Source organism: Vanacampus margaritifer, chromosome 6 (genome assembly GCF_051991255.1).
Source record: "Vanacampus margaritifer isolate UIUO_Vmar chromosome 6, RoL_Vmar_1.0, whole genome shotgun sequence".
Lineage (NCBI taxonomy): Eukaryota > Metazoa > Chordata > Actinopteri > Syngnathiformes > Syngnathidae > Vanacampus > Vanacampus margaritifer.
In genome coordinates, this window is record NC_135437.1 from 7,903,629 (window position 1) to 7,928,642 (window position 25,014).

The following is a 25,014-nucleotide window of genomic DNA, read 5'->3' on the forward strand; positions in this document are numbered from 1 at the left end:
ACATTTAAAAGACACTAAACAAGCTCGAAATTAATTAAACATGACAAAACACTATTTAAACACAAAACATACTTACCTATGGTAGAAGAGCCATTGTTGACATCCTGGAAATAATGTCCAAAAATGTATCAATGTGAACAAAAGGCAAGTGTGGCTATTGTTTACAAGTACAGTAGCTGTCTATATACACAGTTGTTATTGCGAGAACGCAACTCTTGTGCATAAACCCCCGGGATCTTGTCTCGCGGGTGTAGAATTCCGGACACGTACAGCTCATGCACTGCACTTAGTGGGAATTACATCCGTACGGACACCGTCCCTTTAAGGGAAGGGTTGATATGAGAAAGGAAAAGGGGTTATTTGCTATGTGAATGGTCATCATTTGTGTGGAGAGTAATGAGATATGACTTGCCGCCTAGTCTACTCATCTTATCGTTTACCTCATCTCTACAACAATAACGAGTCACGACTCCCATACATTATCCATGGCTTCTTTTCCACCCTTACTACCTAACCTTCATCGGCTTTTTCCTTAGAGATGCCATTCACATTACATACAGAAAATATAGTGCTTCCCCTTGCAGTTGTGATGACCAGCTTTGCATGGCTGCTCTCCATATCTTTATCCACATTATGCCTGGATAGTTCTGTTTGCTTTCCATGCAGGCTACCCTCAACTACTAATGCAATGCAGCAATAAAATGCTATTTATAGACTTTTACAAATAAATCTCCTGTTTTGAAAAAAATAGTCATACCTTTTCAGTTTCTCATATTCCTCACTGACTTAAAAAATAGCAGAGAGCAGGATGTCGCAAAATAACAGGATATAATGCAAGATTAGAAATAAAAGACGGTGGAGGTATGAGTCAAGAAGAAGAGTAGAATATGGAGGAACGAGGTGGTGAAGGGTTTTGAAGTGCACAACTATATCTAATATGTCTACAGTATGTGTTGTATTTGAGTACACTGTCAGAAAAAGGTCCTACATTTGTACCTTTTAAGCATCCAATGGCTTGTCACTGATGCAGTACCCTCAATAGAATGGGGGGTGGGGTGGGCGTTTAGAACACACTCCGTCTTCATTCACAGACAATGGCAGTCTGAACGGCTCGTCACTACCAATCTTGGTGTCATGTAGTGAGAATGACAAGTTACTGTGCAGTAAGTTTTTGTTGTTACACCAAAGGTTTAGGAGCCTGACATATGCAACAAGATGATTGAGTTTGAGAGATCAGTATGTGTGTTAAAAAAAAAAGCTAATAGTTCTTGCATGCAAAAATATTGTGATAATTGTGATATTGTGTATTTTATTCACATTTTCCTCCGTCGTGCCATTTTTATCTGTCCTTTTCAGAGAGGGGTGAGCTAATTGTTAGGATGAAGGAGGAGAGTTTGTACCACCGTAGGTTGTCTTTATGTCCAAACGCCACTTCCCCACCCAAGATTGACACCCGCACTCTCACAAGAAACCTTTCTTATGGAGGAGACAACGACCTCTACAACATCAGCTCAGGTAAGAAGCCGCATACAAATGAACAGGCCTGAGCAACTGTTCATTAGCCATGTTTGGATCCGTCATGCTTTTACAGTCTTGTCAGCTGACTGGCTCCTTCAGTTCATGTGTCTGGGTGTGTGACTGTTTGTTGTTGGTTCCCAGCAGGCAGTGAGACAGACAGGCACGGTAGCTCCATGATGACTAATGAACTTAGTCCTGCCCAGTCACCAGGCAGCAAGGTAAGAACTAGTCATAATTTTATCCGCCATTTTTAAATTTTGTCTCAGTTTTACTCGCCGTTAGTCAACCTCATCCCGTTTTTTATTTAGTCCATTTTTAGTCGCCTATAAATCTAGCATTTTAGCCTTTATTTTTAGTCCAAGAAAACATTTAATTTGTCTAATTTTAGTCAACAAAAACTGCCAACGTTTTAGTCAGGACAATAATTTTACCCCTGTGTATTTTTTGTCAGCAGAATACGTTGAACATTTCAGATCTAAAACTATTTCACATTAAAAAAAAATTCAAGTCTTTGATGAAAAAATACTTCACACACAATTACAGCGGCTACTATGGCGCCATGCTACAAGCTAGTAAATTAGCCAGCATTAGTTAGCGGTCGGATTAACATTAGTGTTGGAACGTTATAGCCATGGATTAAGTTATAGCTATAATTTACTTTTTTTTTTTTTAAATAAACTTTTCACTGTGAATCCACCTCCTTTCTGCCCCATGTGTTTGTGCATGTTGCACTCCCTAGCTACAGATTTGAAAGGGTGTGTATCACAGAGGTGACCGATTAGCAGATTTGACAAAATCATAATTTTCCTCTCATTTTGTTCATGAACTAAAATGTTCATAGATTTTAGTCCAGTTTTTATGAAGTGAAGTAGATTTTTGTCTTGTCTTTATTAGTCGACGAAATTGCATACTGATTTACTCCCAGTTATTGTTTATTAATGAGGGTTTTGGTCTAATCTAGTCAGGTTTTAGTTAGGTGAAAAGTGTGTGTTGACGAAATTATTTTTGTTTAGTTTTTGTTGATGAAACTAACACTAGTAAGCAGCACATTACTGTTGTGGGAAAAATGGAATTGTTTTTGTCAGGGCCAGGTGAATTCATTGTAACCTAGACCTTTTAGACCTCGTGCTGCCCCTTTTGCTGCTGTGCTATTTTCTATTTGTATCAGTTTGTTTGAATTTGTTGCAAATATCAATTAGGATTGGTCAATACCACCCCTTGTGGCCATTTCTGCCACCTGATCAATGTCATCATACCCGACCGATATCCTGTCCTGCACATACATACATACATTCCTCCGCCCGCCTACCAGGGGCCACCATGTTGCACACATACCATCAGGAACTAGTAGTCCGGTCCGCCTGCCAGATGTGCCGAAGAGAACATTCATCGCACCCTTTAGCCTTTTCAAATTCTTAGATGCCTTTGCCCTCAGGGGTTTCAGTGCCTGTGTCAGTGTCAAGCTGCCGTTTTTTTTTTTTTGTGTCTACTTGTGTGACATCCTGGTTGCCAGCGCAGGTGGATAGGAGCACTTGACACCTTCGCCTGCTGTTCCAGCTGTTCTGGGGTGAAGGTCACAAAGATGATGTGAACTAGTCCCTGGGGATGGATGAATCTTTCGAGTCAGCCAAGGTTGCGTTGGCCACCGATGCTCTGCTGGCACACCCGTCTTAACAACCATCGGTTACCCCCACAACAGACGCGTCAGACTACGCTGTGGGAGCAGTGGGTGGGCGGGGCCTGGCAACTATTGGCCGTCTTCAGCAGGCAGCTCTGTGACAATGTGAGGAAGTACAGCACTTTTGACAGGGACCTCCTGGGCCTTTTCCTCGCCACCCAATACTTCAGGTTCCTCTTAGTGGTCCACAAGCTGCTTACTTTTGCCATGGCCAAGCCCTCAGAGATGTGGTCTGGTTGACAACAACATCAAATCTGCCATTTTTGAGTTCACTTCAGACATCCAGTGGCTGCCAAGGACAACTAGCATTGCCGACTGCCTCTCCTGGTTCGGTCGTGGTCGCCGTTACCTTGGGAAGTGATTACGCTGCCATGGCCGCCGACAACTAGCATTGCCGACTGCCTCTCCTGGTTCGGTCGTGGTCGCCGTTACCTTGGGAAGTGATTACGCTGCCATGGCCGCCGACAACTAGCATTGCCGACTGCCTCTCCTGGTTCGGTCGTGGTCGCCGTTACCTTGGGAAGTGATTACGCTGCCATGGCCGCCGACAACTAGCATTGCCGACTGCCTCTCCTGGTTCGGTCGTGGTCGCCGTTACCTTGGGAAGTGATTACGCTGCCATGGCCGCCGACAACTAGCATTGCCGACTGCCTCTCCTGGTTCGGTCGTGGTCGCCGTTACCTTGGGAAGTGATTACGCTGCCATGGCCGCCGTCTCTGAAATTAAAGTTTAGCATCCAGCCCTCACTTGACTGCGTCTGGAGGACGTCATGTTTGGAAACGCAAACACCACACTCCTCTGTGATGTTTCCACAGGCCAACTGCGCCCCATTGTGCCAGCGGCTGTCGGCAATGGGTTTTTGACACCATCCATGGCCTTTCTCACCTAGGTGCGAAGGTTTCCACTAAGATGATGGTGGCCAAGTTCATCTGGCCTGTTCTCAGGAGAGATGTCAGGATGTGGGCTGGCTCCTGCATTGCATGCCAAGGTTCAACGTCATACCAGGGCCTTGCTGGTACTGTCTAGTGCCGGAGAGACATTTTGAGAGGGCGTTAGACAAATTCCTAGGTTCAGAGGAAGTGTCTTGATAGCCACAAAAGGGTTGAAAAGGAGTGGCTGACTGTCTGATGTGAAAACTATCAATTTTGTTGTGGAGAGTAAAGTGACATGCCGCGCCTTTGTCTTCTCGCCTCATCATTTGCCGCAACTCCACAACCTAGTAGTACATTTGGCACACTATTAGGTTTTCTAGAATTTTCAAACTATGTAGCTCATTGCACTATATTACATTTGCAACCGAAACATGCAGAGATTTTTTTTCTTCTTGCCCATTATTAAAAGCCACCTATCTTCCTTTTTTTCTTTTTTTTTGCTGCAGTCTGAGTCTAGGATGTTTAATGGTCTGGAAAAGGACTGTCCTTCACCGACAGAAAAGCTTGCTCGAAAGGAGTCTCTTAAGGTATGGACATGTCAGATATAATTGTTACAATTTAATTAGGCTCTCATTCCATTCATAATTCAAAAAAAGAACCATTCAAAATGATTTTGTCCATTTATCTCAGTCAGGTATTAGCTTTATAGTAACATTATAAAATCCACCCTGGTATATACTGTAAATGAATTGTATTGGATTATATTTCCATTCATTTATATAATTAGTTTTAGCTGTCATTTTCCTCTTCGACAGGTCCAAAAGCAGAATTACCGTCAAGAAAAGAAGCGGGCTGCCAAAGAACTGTTTAGTGCGCTGAAGGACCCAAGTGTTGTCATTATGTCAAATTGGCTAAAGGTGAGGGTGTTGAAGCTATGCATGCTTGTTACCGAGACCATACAGACAAAAAAAAAATTAAAAAAATTTTTTTATGTTTATTATAAATGTTTTAAGGCTATAAAACCCCTTACCACACACTATACACTTTTCTTACAGAAACATTTTTTAATCTCATTTTTCTCTTTTTAAGCACTCTAAAACCTTCAAAGTGCTCAAAAATTCATAAACTAAAAAAGAAGAGATGCACTACTGTAAAACACAAAATTGCACTATAAAGAAATCAACAAAATAGCGAGGCCGGGGAAGGTGAATCACGCTATAGAGAGGGAACACTGTATTCTTATTGCTATTTTTATCTTGTGTTCCTATTTTTATATGAAGTGTGATATTTAAAATATCCCTCTGTTGCCTTTGTCCTTGTTCAGATCCGTGGCTCTTTAAAGAGTTGGACCAAGCTGTGGTGTGCCCTGAAACCTGGTGTTCTTTTGATCTATAAAACCCCTAAAACTGACCACTGGGTTGGCACCGTCCTGCTGAGTGCCTGCAAGCTCATCGAGAGGCCCTCTAAGAAGGATGGCTTTTGCTTCAAGCTTTACCATCCACTGGACAAGTCCATTTGGGCTGTCAAGGTCAGCCATGTTTGTAGTCTGGGTGCCCGTATTGATCGGCCATCAATTGCTGATGGCTAAGTTTGCTGGCTCAATACCCTCCTCTCCACACATAAAACACTGTGCAAAAACATGAGGGAATTTTTTTTAGTGGACCATGAATCTGCATCAACAAGGCTATCAACAATGTTAACTGAAGTTCTATCATTTATTCGATGTTCTTCATAAGAATAAAAATAATGTTTAGATTTTTTTAAAAGATTGCTATGTTTCATTCCCATGATACATTACACAATGTTTAATCTGTATGTTTAGGGTCCCAAAGGAGAGAATGTAGGCTCCATCACACAGCCTTTACCAAGCAACTACCTGATCTTCAGAGCATCGTCGGAGTCTGATGGTGAGAATGTGTTTGTTAGTGTCTAAGCTAAGATGAGTTTTTCTTCTTCACAGGGCTCCAGACTAACTTTGTTGATTAGGTCTAGGGGCGCCATGGATCAGTGGTAGTGTATCTCCCAACCATAAGGTTGTGGGTTCGATCCTCAGCACTTGTGATTACAGGTGCTTGTCAAAAAAATTTAATATCCTCAAAAAGTTGAATAATTTCTGTAATTTCATTCAATAAGTGAAACTTTCATAGATTATACATTCAGGGCCCACTACTTACATGATTTCAAGTATTTATTTGTTTATTTTTACATAATTTGGGCTTCCAGCTCATAAAACCCCCGAAAACAGAATGTCCACAAAAAAAAAATGGGGGGGGGGGGGATGGATGGATGGATGGATGGTGTTTTCAAAATGATATGTCAATCTTCAATAGTTGGTTGGATTCCCTTTGCCTTAACCACTGCCTCGATGCACCGTGGCATTGCCTGGGGGTCCCAGAAGCCCAGGCTTACTTGAAGCTTGCTGTCAGCTCTTTGTTTTTGGATCTGGTGGCCCTCCTTTTCCTCTTGATAGTACTGTATTATAAGAGGAAAACGAGGGCCACAATAGTGATTAAGGCAAAGGGATTCACAACCAACTACTCAAGATAGACATATCGTTTTGAAAATAGACATCCATCCATGGGAAGTATGCATGGAGATTTTTTCAAAATTGTCTGTATTGTCTGCAATAACAAAAACTATTCAAAATAATAATAATAAACAAACAAAAATACTGGTTGCACTTGCGTGAGTAGATGAGACATTTACTTTCACTATCTCAAAATTTTGGTGCAAAAGTCTTGGAGCCCTGCTTCAATGTAGACACACTTATAATCTGTTTGCCTCTTCAGGCCGATGTTGGATGGATGCACTGGAACTTGCTCTGAGTTGCTCCAGCCTTTACAAGCTAACGGCCAAGTCAGGAAAAGAAGGAGATATCAGCACAACTTCGGAGTCTTCCCACTTCCTCCATCTTCTGCAGTCCACCACGCTAGCAGATACAGAGCTTTTGCAGTAAGTAATAACTGAAGTTACATCATACTAAACAGCAGTGATACCTAACCACTGTGCCAGGGCTCACTAGTGTGACTCATAGTTGTTGAGTGGCGTTTCATTTACACCAAAAATATTTTGCTGCCATCTTGTGGACTGTATAAGGAGTTAAAAATATTTTTTGAGGGGCAGTGGGTGCTCTCAATTTCTCGAATATGGCTCAGTTCCTATTTCCTGCAAATAGCGGTGGGACGCTGTATAGATGATTTGCGAGGTTTTTGTTTAGTGATGTGCCATGAGATTTTTTTCCAATGGAAAATTATGTGCCTTTGTGCAATAAAGGTTGGGAGGTGCTGCTCTCCAGCCCGCAGCAGCTGGATCACATGCACTTGTTTTGTGCTTAATATGTACATTAGCATGTCAAAAGGAATCTCTTTGTAATGGTTTGCGTTTATGGGTATTTGCATTATACTCCTTCGAAAAAAATGTTTAACTGCTGTTTGAGTCCCTCAAGGCAGCCTGTTTCTCCACCCCCTTTTTTATGGTTTCACATTGTATCAATAGTCGTCAAGCATCTTCCAGCCAATGGCAACAACCAACATGGTCACATGACTAAAGCAGGAAAATCATGAAAAATGCGAGCCATGCAGAATGAGTAAGTGTTGCCATCCAGCAAACATTAGCGGACACTTACGTCTGTTGTCGTTAATAAAACCTAATCTTTTTAGCCTTTTCGATTGAAGACATAGTTGAACACTAAGTAGGACGACAGCTGCTCACACTTTCGGCTGGATTTACGGGTAACAAATAACCTATATTAATTTGAATAGAATGAGATTGTTTGTGTGCTGATGATTGTTTTGGGTTTCAGGGAAGGAATGATGCCCCAGCCACATAACATTTTAGCATTGGGTAATTCCAGATTTGATTATTTACGGATTTTACTTTGTTCTGGAATGTGATTTTTCTGGTCTGTCAACTTGGGTGTTTGAGTTCCTCATTTGTGGTTTCCTTACTTTTTGTTTATAACCCTGTTCATTGTTGTTGAATTTTGGACTAGAGTATAGTCGTTGGAAGAATACTTCTTTTCTTTGGATTCAAGCATTTGTGTTCCTGTCTTGAAAGGTGTCATGGTTGTCAATAGGTAAGCGGGTGCACTGACATCCAAAGACATGTCTGTAAAATGGCTATTCACTTGGATTTACTTTTCTCCTTTCTTTAAGCCTTTAGAAACACTTGACTATATGTGTTAGTTACCGTATATTGTAACTAATTGGTACAACTACTACTGTTTATTGTAACACTAATAAATGCATTTAAAACAATGATTTCACAACGTATTAAAGGCCCAACAGTGCCGTCTAGTGGCTCTATGGGTCAGTAGAGGAATCTCTAACACGCTCACTTAAAGGGACATACTGTCCAGTATTGTGCAATCTGGGAGTGCCTTGGGATCCCCCACAAGAGTTGAAGAAGGGGCAAGCAAGTAGATGGATGGATAGATACTTTTTAATGTTTGTATAGAAATAATGTATGTTTAAGTACCTGCCCTGCACCCAGCAATTATGGAATTAATCCGCAACAACTTAAGTTATGTTAAACAAGTTTGAAACTTCTGATTTTTCACTGTAACTGAAACACACCATAAAGCAGTGCATACAAATGTTTCGGTGTGTCTGACAACGTCACAACTCGGGCATAATTCTTTTACATCAGCTTGCTTTGTAATTGTCACATTATTTTTCTTTGCCAACCGATCAATGAAGCAGCGTGCAAAACTTTTAGAAACGAGTTAGTGTCAGTGTTTGAATAGTTCATTGTATACATAACTTTGATCTTGATATTACTATATCTCTGTTACTCTTAAGATTGAATGAGTCTGTGCTGCTGGGCAATCACCACATGGACCATGACGGATTTTCGGACAAATCAGAGCGTGACGGTCATGATGACTGGGACACCTCTGCAATTGATAATGGAGGAAGGTTGACAGAGGAGAGTGACGTGGACCAATCAGATGAAGCGATGTCTCCCATGCTACAGAGGACAGTTTATGTTGAGCAGGGCACAGAAGAAATGGCTGAGGTGAGATCCCATGTACATTAGTTGTCCTTTCCTGTCTGCTTTACAATTTTGTTCACAAACTTATGTACTTGCTGTACTGTAACTTATGTCTACATATGATTTATGTGTCCCAGGCTGGAGAGGCGTCACAAGTTGAGACAGTTTCCGAGGAAAACAAGGGTATGATCTGGGGTATTTTGAAGCAGCTTCGACCGGGCATGGACCTCTCAAAGGTGGTGCTGCCCACATTCATCCTGGAGCCTCGCTCCTTCCTGGACAAGCTATCTGACTACTACTATCATGCTGATCTGCTCTCACAGTCAGTAATGTTGCATAGCTGTAATATATATATCTGATTGTCTTTGTTGTCACTATTTAATGATTGCTACCTCCCTCAGAGCCGCACAGGAAGACAGTGCATATGGCCGAATGAAGCAGGTGGTCAGATGGTACTTGTCTGGCTTTTACAAGAAGCCTAAGGTAAGACATGTTCCAGGTCAAATTATTGTTACCCGATTGGCTGTAGTACAGGTTTCTTTGGCACCAGGCACCAAATGTTAGACAAACACAATCGTATGAAGAAAAAAAAAAATCATTTTAAATGCCTAGTTCAACTAAAGATACATTTGTTTGGACAAATATAACAATGATAACACAATTAGCATGTAATTTTAAGAGCTTGCCATTTTCCATGGACTTCTTGAGAGCTCATCCGTCCATTCTCGCTTAACGATTCGTTACTCGGGTCGTGGGCGAGCTGGAGCCTATCCCAGCTGTCATTGGGCGATAGGCGGGGTACACCCTGAATTGCTCGCCCGCCAGTCGCAGGGTACAAATAAAAAACAAAACAACAAACCATTCACATTAACATCTACAGACAATTTAAAATCTTCCATGAACCTACCTTGGAATCTTGGAATATGGGAGGAAACCAGAGTACCCAGAGAAAACTCACCCAGGCAGACACATGCAAACTCCACACAGGAAGCCCGGATTTGAACCCATCACCTCTGCTCTGTAGTCATCTCACCATGCCAAGTGCTTAGTTATTACATCAATAGCTATGGCATGTATTGACAAAAAGTGTTTTTAGGCTTTCCATTATTTTATTTTCTATCTGTCAGTCTCATGTAGGGCTGCACAATATTGGAAAAACATGCGATATGCTGTATAGTTGTTGAATATTGTGATATCAATGTTATTGCGATATTTAGCATGTACCTAAAGAAATACAATTTTTATTATCTAATGAAAGAATGACATTTATTTAATGTGGCAAAATAGGCAAGCTAAATATATTTTCTGTTAGTTAATTGTAATTACCCTAGATAATGTTCAACTATTGGATGGTGATGCATATTAAATTGTCATCTGACTGGTTAAAATTCTGATAAACGCGTACAATTCCGTATGCATATTGCATGGGATAATACTGCAATATTGATATTTTTCCGATATATTGCCCAGCCCTAGTCACATGATACAGCTTTAGTGGTGCCTGGCAATAACATTGAGAAGAAAAAAAAACAAGATGGAAGAATGGATTTAAAGAAATCCATGACTGTTTAATTAGAAACTTGATAAGCTAATATTTGAAATTCAAATATTCACATTTTCATTCATTATGATCTGTGTTTTATAACACTCTAGACTATATAATATTATGACCTATTGCTCACTCCTTTTAAGATGTTGTATAATCTAATAACACTATTATTTAAAAGACTCTAGTCTAGAATCTAGACTATATGATATATTATGACCTATTGCTCACTCCTGTTGAGATTATGGAGATCACTGAAGACTTCGTGGCTGTATACATTCCAATAAAGTTCTTGATAATGTGTACAGTCTCCATAAGTTAATTGTATAATTTCCTTTGTACACGTTTACAAAATAAGATGTTTTTGGTCAATTCACTGACAAATTCTTATTTGCCTGTGAATTTTCTAGGGTCTAAAGAAGCCTTACAACCCAATATTGGGGGAAACTTTTCGTTGCTGTTGGCCTCATCCCCAAAGCGAAGGCTGCACTTTCTACATAGCTGAACAGGTGAACCACAAGACTCGTACACATAAATCTGGCAAACAGAAATTTCAATGGATTATTACAATAATGCAGACCCACTAATTACACCCCTTAACAAAAATAACAGTTTTGAAACTGAGACATGCCAGATGGAGTCTTGACAGCCCCATGTTTACTCTCCTTCATTGTCACAATGTTTCTTTTTCCAGATTTCGCACCATCCGCCCATTTCTGCCTTTTATGTCTGCAATAGGAAGGATGGTTTTTCAATCAGTGGAAGCATCTTGGCAAAGTCCAAATTCTATGGTATTTATTGTACTACAGTGTTCTTTTCCGTTTAAATGCTTGATAGTCATAAGTTCCCTCTTGTATTTTAATAACTTGGTTCATTACAAATTGGTCAAAATTAAAACATTGTATGATTTTACTTTGGGCTGTCAAAATTAAAGAGTTAACGTTGAAGATTAATTTAAATTCTTTAAAGCATTAAAACATTAACTCAGGGTTATTGACTTCCTGTTTTGGCCTATAACCTGCAGCCAATCTTAGCCACTGGCATGAAGATGGACAAACACGGATTATTGGTAGTTTTATTTTCAGTTTAGCTTTACGCTTGTTGGAGAAATCTCAAGTAATTTGTACACTTTACAAAGCCAGTTTCAGATAGCATATTAGTTGTGTGTCTTTAGTGTATCATGCATTTTCTTAACCGCTTGTCCACAGTTAAGAATAAAATACCCCATCAAGTTCCCTCCACGGGCCCTCTCAAATCAACCCTTCTGAAGTGCGCTGTTTGTTAGCACAACTAAACCTGGAAGTGAGAAGTTGTGAGAATTGTTTCTATGACAAAAAAAAGATGGCCTGTAAAGCTGAGTCCATTTTGATCACTTTTTTCCCTGTATTTTACAAGCAAAGTATTCAATTCAAGGATCAAAGAAATGTATTATAACAATCTTTGATTCTAAATATACTTTGATGATTTCATATTCATTTTTGGACTGCTTTTTATATAGCACTATATCGACACCATATGTTGCCATATGTTACCTATTCACACACACATTCACTAATTGCAAGATTTTACTTTATTTTAAGTCATATCTGTTACCACCAGCTTTGAAGAAAAGAGTAGTAAATTGTGATTAATCGTGAATAATATAGAACTAAGATTACATGATATTATTTTCGTGTTTTTTTTCTGTGATGATGCTATTTATTTAGGAATATTGAACCTTTTTTTTTTTTTTATAAAAAGAAGGTGAGGTCCTAATGTGAACACTAATCAAATTCTACTCTGCTTCTCTGTTGTGTAGGTAACTCTCTGTCTGCTATTCTGGATGGCAAAGCCAGACTGCTTTTTCTGAGCAGGGAGGAGGAGTATGTCATCACAATGCCCTATGCCCATTGCAAAGGTAGCTGTCCACGTTGCTATTTCACTTAGGCACAACATTTAGTGCGCCATAAGTTGGAAACTATATGACACACGGCTTGTAAAAATTCAGGTATTTCTTAAAGGTTTTCCTTTTGCACATTGCTAAATTAAGTTCTAACATGCACGTCTGTCCTCGAAAGGTATCCTGTATGGCACTATGACACTAGAGCTGGGTGGAAAAGTTACCATCGAGTGTGAGAAAAACAAATGTTTGACTGAGCTGGAGTTCAAGTTAAAGGTAAACTGCCGGCATCCGCTGTTAAATTAGAGCTTTGCTTTGTGCATCAGTGTCAAGGAAAAATACATTTTGATTTTATTCACTGCAGCCTTTCCTGGGAGGCCCCTCCTCCGTGAATCAAATCAGTGGCAAGATCTTCGTTGGGGATGAACTTGCTGCCACTGTTGATGGCCATTGGGTAAAAAAAATTCTCTTTCCTATTTTCTTGTTGTTTTTCATATCCTTTGGTACAAGAATTGAAGATTTTGAAATATAACAATGGTTGTCCCCCCCCCCCCCCCCCAAAAAAAAGTAGCTAACAACATTTTCCAGGGCACTTTCAGAAGTGGAATCCAATAGCCGATTAGTTTTTCTCTATATGCTCCCGTTTTTGTTTGTTTTTTGACTTTTATTATTTATTTGTTAAAGTAAATAATAATAATAATAATACTTGATTGTTATTTTGTCAATACAAAGGTTGCCCCAAAGGATCACATGAGTAGTCTTGTTGTAAAAATAGCACAGCAGGGAAATTAAACTCCCAGTATGACTATTATTAAATTATTGTTGATCAGTGTCTTCACATAAACAAAGCTTTAAAAAAAAAAAAAAAGCATTCGGTGAAAAATAGAATTTCATGTGAAAATAGTGTGTTTACAATTATCTTCTTAAGATGGGAGGCAATCTTGCCCGTCCCTTATTATAGAGATAAAGTAAATTGCAGAGGTTCTTCTCTTATTATTTTTTTCTTCCTTGTTTATTGATTTCTTGTCTTTTATGACACATTGTTTGATATATATATATTTTTGTGTGTGTAATCAGGACAGTGAAGTGTTTATTCATGAGAAGCGCTCCGGGCAACAGGCAACATTGTGGAACCCAATCCCAGATGTTCGTAGCAGTCGTCTCAAGAGACATGTGGTCCACTTTGACCAACAGGGGGAGTTTGAGTCTGAAAGGTAAACGGGGATCTCAGAAGAATAAAATGGCATTTTCTCTCTTGGCAATCTAGTTTAAATGTTATTTTACCTCACCTGTGCTAGATAAGAAAAATGGGAGCAATGGAAAAAATAATAATAATAATCAACTCATGACATTTATATTTATATATTGTTCTTAGGCATTTTGTTTTTGGTTGTGTTTTCCTCACTTACAGGCTGTGGCAGCATGTGACCAAAGCAATAATAGAGCGTGACCAGGTGCAAGCCACACAGGAGAAGTTTGTGCTGGAAGAAGCACAACGTAAAGAGTCCAAGGAGAGGGGAGACAAACCCTGGACCCCACGACTTTTCTGTCAGGACCCAGTGACCTCAGAGTGGACCTACAAGCATGTGGAGTACGAACAATTAAAAAAAAAAAAGCACAGTCATCTCTCTTCATTTTTAGGTTCACATATACAGTATGTTGTGAAAATGACCTGTCCAATCATGTTTGGTTCAGAGCCGAGCCATGGGAGCTCGAGCGGTGTCGGGTACAGTTTGAGAGAGATGGAGTGATTCAAACGCTGGAGAAAACACAAAGACGGCACAACGGACTCTCTTACAGCGACAGCTGGCCCGGCCAACACAAGGTTAGTCACCTGCCTGTGCACATGTAACGGCTCATTGCCAATTTTGAGACGTAAACATTATTTTCCAGCTTTTGACTGTCAACCTAAAGATGCAGAATGTAAACTGGCTTGTACTACACGAGACAGTCAAGTCATGGTCATCAACTGGCTGAATTATTCAAATGAAGTAACTTGGGCAGCCAAATTTTACTAATATCATATGTGTTGTCCGTTTGTTAGCGTTAGCGTTTGATAACTGACCAATAAAATCTTCTCTCTCTGTCTCTCTTTTTTTTTTTTTGCAGGCTAAAGTGAATGGGACTCGCAGAAAAGCCAGCAGTCAGCCGTCCAGTTGCAGCCAGAACACTGAGAGCAGCAGCAGCTCCCCAGAACCAACACACGAGTCCTCTGATAATGAGGGTGAGGCATCAACACACAAAGGGGACATCTAGCTGGAAATTTTGATACCTGGGACTTTCATGACATTTTCACAGGGATGCAGTATTCTTAGAACCCTTGATAATCTTACACAGTATATTAATCCATCCATCCATCCATTTTCTTGGCCGCTTTTTCCTCACAAGGGTCGCGGGGGTGCTGGAGCCTATCCCAGCTGGCTTCGGGCAGTAGGCGGGGTACACCCTGAACTGGTTGCCAGCCAATCGCAGGGCACACAGAGACGAACAACCACACTCACATTCACACCTAGGGACAATTTGGAGTGTTCAATTAACCTGCCATGCATGTTTTTGGAATGTGGGAGGAAACCGGAGTACCCGGTGAAAACCCACGCAAGCACGGGGAGAACATGCAAACTCCACCCAGGAAGGCCGAAGCCCGGACTCGATCTCACGTCCTCTGCACTGGGAGGCGGACGTGCTAACCAGTCAGCCACCGTGCTGCCCCCAGTATATTAATATTAAATGTAAATAAATATAATAAATATTTAAAGAACATAGTTATAATTCGTCTGAACACAAACTAAAATGATTAGCACGTATGTGTGCTAGGGCTTGGGTACCTTTCACATTTCTCATCACACAATTCTTGGTACCCGGGAATGGATACTAGTACTGGACGATACCAATTTTCAGTACTTTTGTTCTGTTGTTTGCGGTTAAAAACAAACCCCCCAAAACATTCACTTTCACAGTTATTTTTCATCAAATGAAATTTGACAAATAACAAAACCTCTTGAATTTAAAACAAATGAGCCAGAGGGGATGGAGTTAAAAAAATAAAAGCATAATATTTGACAGAAAATGAAATATAAATGATACCAACAATAAATTACATAATATTACAATTTACTATGTGAAAAGCCAAGTCATTTTCAGTGAACAACTTAAAGAACGAAGTTAAGTGGTAATACAAGGACAGAAGATAAATAATTGTATTAGTGTTATTTTGGTTCCTTGTACATTTGACGTTCCTGCCGCACGTAGCGTAATGAATTGGATTCCACCTTGAACTAAAATCTAGCAGCGTTCAAGTGCGCCTTAAAAAATCCAACTCTTCTACTCCTACACAGTCAAAATATAAAAAGACGTGCTTCAGAACTGAAAAATGGCACCGTTTGTGTTCACGTGAATCGGTGCTCTGTAGTACCGACCCAAATAGGCCCATACCAAAAAAAGGGATCAACTCAGTACAAGTACAACAAATGGTAACAGGATCATTTTGGTGAGAGATGGAGCCCAAATTTCATCCATGCTTTTTACTTCATTGAAAGTAATTCAAAAATTCTCAACTAATGTCGTCTACTGACAGGCTACCAGTAGCTTTGCTTTTTGTTTGATGTGTTAGATTTTGTCCTCGCTCGGGTATCTACCTCAACCTACCGCTAATCATTTTGTAGCCGTCATGTTTTCAGAGTTCTCAAACCACTGTGCACGGTGCAGCAAGGACATGGCCCTCCTCCAGACCTCCATCACTTCCATACAGAAGACACAGCAAGACATTCAGAGGTGACGCAACGCACAACAGCAGAGTTTATGCGATTTTGCTAACGCGGTATAGCGCGCTATACACACTTAATGATTTTAACATAGCCAGTACTTTTTTAAAAATGTGAGCAAACCCAAATGACAGGGACAAAATTGGCACATTGTAGCCTTTTACAAACCCTGACGAAAACCCCCAAATAGCTACAGTCGCATGCATTTGTCGCTCAATGAGATACAGGGAACTTTTCATTAATGGTTGTATTTAAATTTCCACTTTATAAAAATGATGCAGACACTGGAAACTCCTTACACTTTTTATTTAAAAACAAAACAGTAATTTCTGTACTATAAGGTGCATCTCAGTATAAGTCGCGCTAGCTAAATTTGGGGAATACTCGAGTTTGTTACATATATAAGCCGCACCCGACTGTAAGCCGCAGGTGTTTTAATGTTACCGCACCCGGTACCCGTTACGCTGTCTCTCTACTGCATTTGGGCTCACTTGGTTTGTTTTGCTCTGCCTGACGCTCTTGCGCTTCCTTTATAGTGCGCCCCCTTTGTAATCTGATGTACAAGCCGCACCTTTGTATTGGCCGCAGGGTCGAATGCAAGTGAAAAAAGTAGTGGCTTACTCCAGAAATAACTGTAAATACTGTAAATAAGAAATTATGTTGAAATTTTAGAAAACTTTAGGGAACTACTTATTTGCTTAGTTTTTTATTTATCTTAACACATGCTGATGACCCTGGAAGCTCCCTGCAATTTTTGTTATCATTTTTAAACTAAGCTGTCAATTCTTTATATGTTTAAAATTAAAAGGAGAAAGTTTTTTTTATTTTTTATTTTTTTTTTTGATGTAATTTTTTCCTCTTTTACTGCAAATGAATATCGTCTTGAAATATAGGTTATCGGTTTCCTTGACTACTAATAATCAGCATCGGCGTTGAAAAAAAACATATAGGTCTATCACTAATAATAAGACCATGATTTTCTCTGAGTCTCCTCTCTTTTAAACCAGATGTCTGCACTGTGTGAGGCAGTTTGGTGCCACAGAGCATCAAAAGAAGAAAGTTAGTAGTATGAAAAAGAAATAGAAGAAAACTGGTTACTACAACGGTTTGTGGTTGTAAAATGGTGTCTTTATTGCGGTCATTGAGCTGCTGAGTGCTTTTCCCATTTGTTTGCATTAAAATCCCACCTTGGCTGTGTTTGTAGGAACCTGTCAGCTCTGAGTCGCCAGCTGACTCAGCAGAGGGCAGCAGATGACCGTGCGTCTTGGATGGCTCGGCACTGTGTGATCGTCTGTTTGGTGCTCCTCTCCCATCTCCTCCTCCGCTACGTCTACGCCTGAGATCCTCGGGTCCCCATCCAGCACCCATCTGACATTTGATCCCTCCCACAAGCACAAACTAATCAGCCGGGGGGGGCCTAGAACTCGGATGAGTGTTGTGTGAGGGACTCAGTCCCATTCTTTTTATTTTATAGGGACAGGCTTAGCATGAACATTATAGCAATAAACACAACCAACGCCTGTCAAACGTTTTGGGCTAGAAATGACCCCCCACACGCCCACCCCCACTCCAGTGTAGCCAAACTGAAAAAGAGCACCGGCACACACGCACTTTGGACAGGAGAACGAGGGATGATAGAGACCAATAACAGAGGGTCTTTTAATAAGAGATGGGTTGTACAATGAAGAAGAATTTCTCAGAACATCAACAGAGACCACCACCCCTTAGTGTCTTTATCTACTTGCCCTGCAATACTGTCTATCTGTAAATGTGTCATTTGTATGTACTTTAGGCCCTATATGCGCAGGTTGATCACTGCGCTAATGTTTCCTATACCTTCCACTCCAGATTTTGGGCCTTAACCGCTGATGCCAAAAAAAAAAGAAGAGGAAAAACACATCACATACAATTGAAAGAAGGAACATCTTCCAACAGTGCAATTCTGTGTTTTGTATTTACTGTACTTACTCACACATTCACTCTGTCTCGCCTTGTAATGAGAATAATTTTACCAAAACAGTATTTATAATCCGAAAGGACAAAGAGTTCTTGTTTACAGGGAGTACTGCGTGTATGTGTGTGTTTCTAGTGACACATACTGTAGGAAGGAAGGCTAATGTGGTTCAAGAGTGAGAGCCATACAAAGTGTCTTTATATTTGTGTGCCTGCTGTGGCATAACGGAAAGGACGATTGTGTCGCTCTGGATGCAGCATATGGAGTTAGCATATAACAAAATTACTTTGGCCAATGGAGGAAAAAAAAAAGTGTATGCCTATTAGATAACATACTGAGAGTTCTGTAGTCTGACATTTCATTTTTTTACGTTTGACCATAATTTCACTCACCCCGAAAGATTTATCACCAACATTTGTATGATTTGATCTGTTGCGTCTGTGTTAACTAGTTGTAACAGTTTATTTTAGCAGCATGCCAACACACAAATGTAAATAACCTGAAAAGGTCAATTGGATTGACAGCGGATGTCAAGTTACTAACGATGGGAATTGGCTAATGACAAATTAAATAATTATTTGATCACAACCCCCTCTAGACCCCCCCGTTTGTTAAATGGCCATTTGTTGTTCGTCTTGGTCCACAATGTTCAAGTAATTTTGAAAATGTAAAACACTTAATGATTTGTTGTATTTGTTCTTTTTCGAAGGTATGTACATATTTGTCTGCAGTGCTTTAACGCGCTGTGATAAAAAAAAAAAAAACATTTTTTATTTCAGAATGTATTTATTGTGTGACTTGACCCTGTTAGTAACTAAAGTATTGTTGGAGTATAGAGCCTAGAGACCAGGGATGACAATCTTGCTCCAAGAATTGTGTGCTGTCCTCATGTATGTATTTTAGTGTGTGAGAAAGCCATTGAGTTGTGCTAAAAACAAAGCCATGTGACTTTGTATGTGTGTTCTTTTGTTTATTACGCATTTTCTAACATTTCAGTCCAGTGCCAGAACTTATCTACCCATGGGGAGCAAATTTTAGCGATATAAGTCGACTCTGAATGACTTTGTGTACTTTTTAAGTTCTTTTCATTATTTTCCTGTTTTTATACTCGATCACCTTTTTCTGGGATTGTATATGCCACTTGTTTTTGTTATATTGAACAAGAACTCTTAAGAACACACGATGCCCAATTTGTTCCATTCACATTTGTTGCACACTGTAGCACTACAGTAAAAACTTTTAACCCTGACACTGCCTTTTTTTCCTTTATTAATGTGACTGTTGAAATGCTGCGCCTCAAAATTATTATGGACTGAGTAAGTTCGCGTTTAACTCATATTTGTATTTGGTCATAGCTCATTTGTTGATTACAATCGGAATCAATCACAATACATTATGCATTTGTGAAAGCTTTTGTTTTTGTCATGCAAAATCCATGCAGGTTTCAAAATATTCTATTGGGCTTTTCCCCTGTATGACAACAAAAGTCTAGCTCATCGACACAAAATGCTGTGGGGTAGGTGCCACGGATTTACGAGTTCCGGGTTTCACTGCTGGCCGTGTTTCAACACACCACCTACGCCCGCCCTTGCGCCCCCAACCGCGCGGCGGGAGCACGAAGGGCGTCTTAGCTCTGTGCTCTATGCTTCGGACAACTGAGACAGTTGACTATTATTGACTATTACACACGACTATTATTGGTATGGTAAAAATATATATATAAGCATAACACAAAGACTTCAGTGGTCACCAGTTCCAGTTTTAAAGTTACAACCATTTGACGAGCGCACCGTAAAATGTGGTCTATGCTGTTCCCCATAAATCCTATAGGTGGCGATAATGTGCATTTCAAGCTGTCAAAACAAATGAAGGATAAGATATCTTTTGTGATGGAATATGAATGCTAACAAAGCACTTTGGCTCCTTTATCATTTGTGCCAACGTGTCGGAGACCCAGATGCATATGGAAATGCAACAACACCCTTCAGATACAGTACTGCACATGTTTTACTATGTTGCTCAACACAATCATTGGACCTCCACCCAATGTAAGTATTACATATACAGTTTCACTGAAAGCACAGTACAACTATATATAAATGTCTCATATGTAGGCTGAGTCCATATGCAAAATAGCACCATTATTCCATACTAAATGTGTAACAGTATTATTTTTTTTGTTGTGTGCTGGAAAAGCTTTGTGCAGAAATGTCTTTGTAGTCTGTCTTTGTGCTAATATAGTTTTTATTGGGGCCAAAAACGGTTTTGTTTTACTCTCCATGGAATAAGCGGTTCATAAAATGGATGGATGGACTGTCTGTCTGTCTATAGGACCATGCCTATACCACAGCTGTGCTCCAGTGTTTGTTTTGGGCTCAGGTTTGCTCACTTCTAGCCTGTGCGGGCCCATCCTAAAAAAGCCAGGTCACCTTTTGAGTCGAGACAGAGGACTTGTTGGGACTTGTCTTCCACTTAAGTGGCGCAGGATAGAGAGGGAGGGAGAGACTGGATGTGTGCTGCTCCCTGAGGCTTTGTGTGCCTGTTTTGACATGTAGAGGCAAGAATCTTTGCTGGTAGCTAGCCTCCTGTAATGGTTATGATCTCTTCAAAACATACTTTTACTGAACTCATGTCTGTACGCTTCACTTATCCTTACCGCAATTATGTTGCTAATTATAGCTTCTGCCTGGCAGTTGAGTTCCGGGTTTGAATTGTGACTCAAACTCTCCTGTGTGGCATTTGCATGTTCTTCTAATTCCTCTCACATGCCAAAACATGCATGTTGAGGACTCTATAAACTGTGTGCAGATGTGACTGTCATCTGGACTTCAGCTCTTTTTTGACTCCAGTAAGATGACATGCTATAGTAGAAAATTGTAGCATGGGCAATATTTTGTCTTGTAATATTGTTTTTAAAATGTGACACCTTTGAATAGGTGGGGTACATGTGCTCCTGCAGGGGAGACCGTGGATGGTTGTAACAAAGGGATAGTTGTAACTTGTAATACTTTTAGTTTGACCTCAGAAAGGAGCTGTGGCGATGTCATCAATACAGTCCACTCCATAACCACTTACAAATGGGACTCACTGGTGAAGTCTCATGCCTCTGAGTTGAAAACAATAAAAAATATATATATATTTTTCAGACACAAAAGTAAACATTTTCATCACAAATGTTTGTTGTATAGTGTCTATTGTGTTTTAGATACAATTGTTTCACTTACCTAAACTCAAGTAGTAGTTTCTCTAGTTTAATGTGATGTGTTGCATTAGTGCTAGCTTTGAAGCTAAATGCTAAAAACAGTTAGCTTTTAATTAGTTACCACTTAAAAAAGAAGTGTTACTGTCTCTCCTGCTCAGTTTTTCATTACATTTTTAAATGAAAGCTAGTTCTCACTAACAAAAGAGAGAACTGTGGCCTTTTCCCGTCATGCGTCTTTTGTCTTCCTCCCTGAAACAGAAAGCAACCTGCTAACAAACACAAAATGCAAAAAAAAAAATTGACTAACAGAGGAGGCTTTTACAGTGTCCCAGAATTTAACATTTTGGACTTGTGGTGAGCTTTGTCCTGTGTGGAGTTTGGATATTCTCTGGATCCTGCCACATTCCAGAAAAATGCATGTAGGTTCCATGAACGCTCAAAATCACCCATAAGTGTGAATGTGAGTATGAATGGTGTTTGTTTTTCTGTGCCATGGCTGCTGAGTGACCAGTTCAGGATGTATCCCACCTCTCTAGTTCTAGTACATATAGTAAAATTTAAGTCAGCTGGTAGAATAGCCTCCAGCTGAACTGTGAGCCTAATGATGACAAACACTATAGAAAATAGATGGATGATATTTACATGAGTTAATTGCTGTGGTATTTAACAATAATATATAGTTCTCAGTATAATTTTTTTTTCGATCATTTAGAATGATCAGTACTGTGCTTTTTGCATTCATTTTTATTGTTCTGTCCTTTCAGAACCCAAGACAGCAGTTTCAAAGTTCAAAGTTGACTCACCAAAGCTTCGTCTGTCTTGATCGGAAAGATGAATCATTGACATTTACTTGTTTCCCTTTAGGGTTGGGCACTGATTAGTTTAGGGTAGAGCGGTGCCTCTTGACAGTTGTGGGAGGTTGTGTGGTTATTAAGAAAATGGATGTGCGGCGGCGGCGGCGGCGGTGGCGATGGTGGAGGTCCTGCGTTGACAGAGGCTGAGTATCCACTAAGCTTAAAGTGGTGAGAGAATGTGATAATGATCACGTAGAGCTCTAATGTTGATAAATCTCTTCCACTCAGCTGTTACGCAAGCAAATATATCCTCTCTTAGCTCTGCTGTGTTTTTAAAGTCACTGCATTTGTTGTCATGGAAGCAAGTTACGTACATACCTGCCAAATGGACATACTGTATTGTGAGCTAGTTGACCACTCGCTGAGTCTTGGCTAATCTTTTACAAAACAAACACTGGCATGCCGCCTGCCGCAGGTTTATGACCATAAAAACATATCAATCTCTCCATTGATAGCTTCAATTAGTCATAGAAAAGTAAGCCGTTATCACAAGTGGAAAAGGGATGCACACTCTTCACTTACAGTATGGAGAAGTATTTTTATTTATAATAATAATAATAATAATAATAATAATAATAATAATAATAATGATGATAAAGATTCACATGAAATGTAATAATGATTTAACTTTTGCACTTATAGTGCTTATAGTAAGTAAAAATAATAAATGATCAACTCTGAAATGTACTTCAGTACAAAAGTAAAAAATAATAATACATTTTTACTGTCAACTACATTCGGATACACTTTGGGGGGAGAATCTCTTTTTCTTTCTTTCTTTCTTTCTTTTTCTTTTCTTAAAATTGGCATGCTGGTTCCAAAATTGCAATCAGTTTTTTTTTCTGATCACAGCAAGGCTTTTCTCCATAGCTTACCCTCCACGAAAGAAAAATTCAGTAGATTAGCTTTAGTAAGTCTGTAGTAAAAATTCTGATTACGATTGGAATTTCATTTTATGAAGTTTTTTGTTTTGTTTTCAAAGCTTATAACTATTACTTCTTTGTGCTTTGTTTATATACATTCATACATACTTACACTTTTTTTTTTTTTATAAGAGAACGGGATTCCTACAGCCTACCTAAAAAAAAACTTGACGTCATAGAGAAGAACTGAGATCTATTTTGGATTCTGCACCCAAAAATTTGTTAGAAACAGCTTCTAGGCCTACTGATAGATATTGTAACATTTTTAATACTTCATTTCATATATTAACCATTGTTACACATTATTAACATTTTAATTCTTTATATTAACCTTGTCGAAATGTTTTGTGTCCTGTGCAGAGCAGGTGGTGTTGATTTCGGTATAATTTGACCTTAAGCTGGGACATACTATTTAGTCTAAAAAAGTTCCTTCTCAGCGTTTTGTGCAAAAACACATTTAGTCCTTGAGAACAGAATCTGTTTTCGAACACGCACTCCTAACTCTGTTTTCGCCATCGCTCATGGAATAGTACCCAGAGAGTATGTTTTGTCTACAAATGAAAGAGAGGAGGTCTTTTAACTATAAGAAGCCATTGTACACGCGGAAGAGACACATTTCGACGCTCTGAATCCCACCTGTTTAAGTGATGAATTAGAGGCAGTTTAAGTGTCCAGAGATCTCTGATAGATAAAATCATTTTTGCAAAGGTGTTTTTTCTTACATTAAATCTGTCTTCAAGTTTTGGAACACGCAAAGAGGGCAATTACATTTATTCCTCTTTCACTACCTCCTCACAAAATTATGTTCCCAAGAGTTATAAATGTAATAATATGCAAATGCCTATAAAATACCCAGTTTGACAAATTGACACACTGGCAAGAAAGTTAGTGTTGCAAATTAATCAAACTTCGTTACTTCCCACCACTGTCTACTCTTTTGTGTTTTTAAGCACAAAATCCAAGGGGCATTGTGTCCTTTTTGTCACACCTCCTAAAAGTTTATAGACTGCGTGGTGGCCTATGTGACCTTTGACCTGTATATGCGGTCTCATGTAGTCACATGGTAACTAAAGATAGATAAGACATCTATCTGCATGAGTGCTACTTGTTTGATCTTGTTGCCTCACCCTGTTTACTTGCGGTATGTTAGATGCGGTTACCAACTTCCTGTTCACGCCACGGCTCGCTCTTGTGGTGTGAGTGCGATGACGCCCTTCGTCTTCTTTCTTCCTGTCCCCTCTTAAATAGCGGTAAACAGCTGCTGCTGCTGCTGCTGGGTGCAGTACAGCAAGGAGTGAGAGCTGTAATGAAGCGAGTGTCTCAGCTGGTGTATGCGTGTTTGAAATCCTACACGTGTCACACACGCTAACAGGGTCATTATTGGCTTCAACGCACAGTGCAGTGACATGCAGCTGTTTGTTGATGCGGTTTAATTGGAAAGTGAATTGAAAGATGGATGGATGTTCTTTTTATAATATAGTGCTATTTTTATCTTTATTAAAAGCAGCTCACATAAATCGCTTTTGAATGGATTAAAAGCATTTCATGTCATTTTAATAGGAGAAATTGCTTTGATATCAGTCGAGGTACCACTGTATGATTAATATTAGTAGAACATCAATGTCCCGTGTTCCAGGCTCAAACTGTCACCTTTATTAAATAACTTACTCTATACTCTTATACACTACGCTTTAAGATAATAGTTTCACAGTCTTAAAGGGAAGTCTAACAGTCTAAATCCAATTCAATTCCATCCATGAATTACAGTTTTAATAGTATAAGTATTACAGTGTGTGGTAGCACTAGACAAAACATGCTACATTATTTTATTCATT

At 39.6% G+C, this 25,014-nt stretch overlaps 1 protein-coding gene and 1 long non-coding RNA gene across 6 annotated transcripts in view; both read left to right on the forward strand.

Annotated features, from left to right (window-relative positions):
• osbpl5 (oxysterol binding protein-like 5) overlaps positions 1 to 19,449 on the forward strand; it is a 30,346-nt gene extending 10,897 nt beyond the window's left edge. For 2 of the 5 annotated variants that reach the window (XM_077568552.1, XM_077568548.1), the window contains 21 exons: positions 1,357 to 1,515; positions 1,660 to 1,736; positions 4,575 to 4,655; positions 4,884 to 4,985; positions 5,393 to 5,596; positions 5,891 to 5,975; positions 6,858 to 7,020; positions 8,868 to 9,084; positions 9,198 to 9,382; positions 9,462 to 9,543; positions 11,017 to 11,115; positions 11,301 to 11,397; positions 12,405 to 12,503; positions 12,664 to 12,761; positions 12,850 to 12,939; positions 13,563 to 13,699; positions 13,897 to 14,076; positions 14,181 to 14,310; positions 14,595 to 14,709; positions 16,148 to 16,256; positions 17,451 to 19,449. In XM_077568552.1, coding sequence (XP_077424678.1) covers positions 1,380 to 1,515; positions 1,660 to 1,736; positions 4,575 to 4,655; positions 4,884 to 4,985; positions 5,393 to 5,596; positions 5,891 to 5,975; positions 6,858 to 7,020; positions 8,868 to 9,084; positions 9,198 to 9,382; positions 9,462 to 9,543; positions 11,017 to 11,115; positions 11,301 to 11,397; positions 12,405 to 12,503; positions 12,664 to 12,761; positions 12,850 to 12,939; positions 13,563 to 13,699; positions 13,897 to 14,076; positions 14,181 to 14,310; positions 14,595 to 14,709; positions 16,148 to 16,256; positions 17,451 to 17,586 — 2,622 coding nt within the window. In that variant the 5' untranslated portion in view covers positions 1,357 to 1,379 and the 3' untranslated portion in view covers positions 17,587 to 19,449. The remainder of the gene's footprint in view (positions 1 to 1,356; positions 1,516 to 1,659; positions 1,737 to 4,574; positions 4,656 to 4,883; positions 4,986 to 5,392; positions 5,597 to 5,890; positions 5,976 to 6,857; positions 7,021 to 8,867; positions 9,085 to 9,197; positions 9,383 to 9,461; positions 9,544 to 11,016; positions 11,116 to 11,300; positions 11,398 to 12,404; positions 12,504 to 12,663; positions 12,762 to 12,849; positions 12,940 to 13,562; positions 13,700 to 13,896; positions 14,077 to 14,180; positions 14,311 to 14,594; positions 14,710 to 16,147; positions 16,257 to 17,450) is intronic. The other 3 variants (XM_077568549.1, XM_077568551.1, XM_077568550.1) reach the window with 3 other exon arrangements.
• Positions 19,450 to 20,092: 643 nt separating this feature from the next.
• LOC144053839 (uncharacterized) overlaps positions 20,093 to 25,014 on the forward strand; it is a 31,076-nt gene continuing 26,154 nt past the window's right edge. Inside the window, exon 1 of the long non-coding RNA XR_013294529.1 lies at positions 20,093 to 20,248. This is a non-coding gene — a long non-coding RNA (uncharacterized LOC144053839). The remainder of the gene's footprint in view (positions 20,249 to 25,014) is intronic.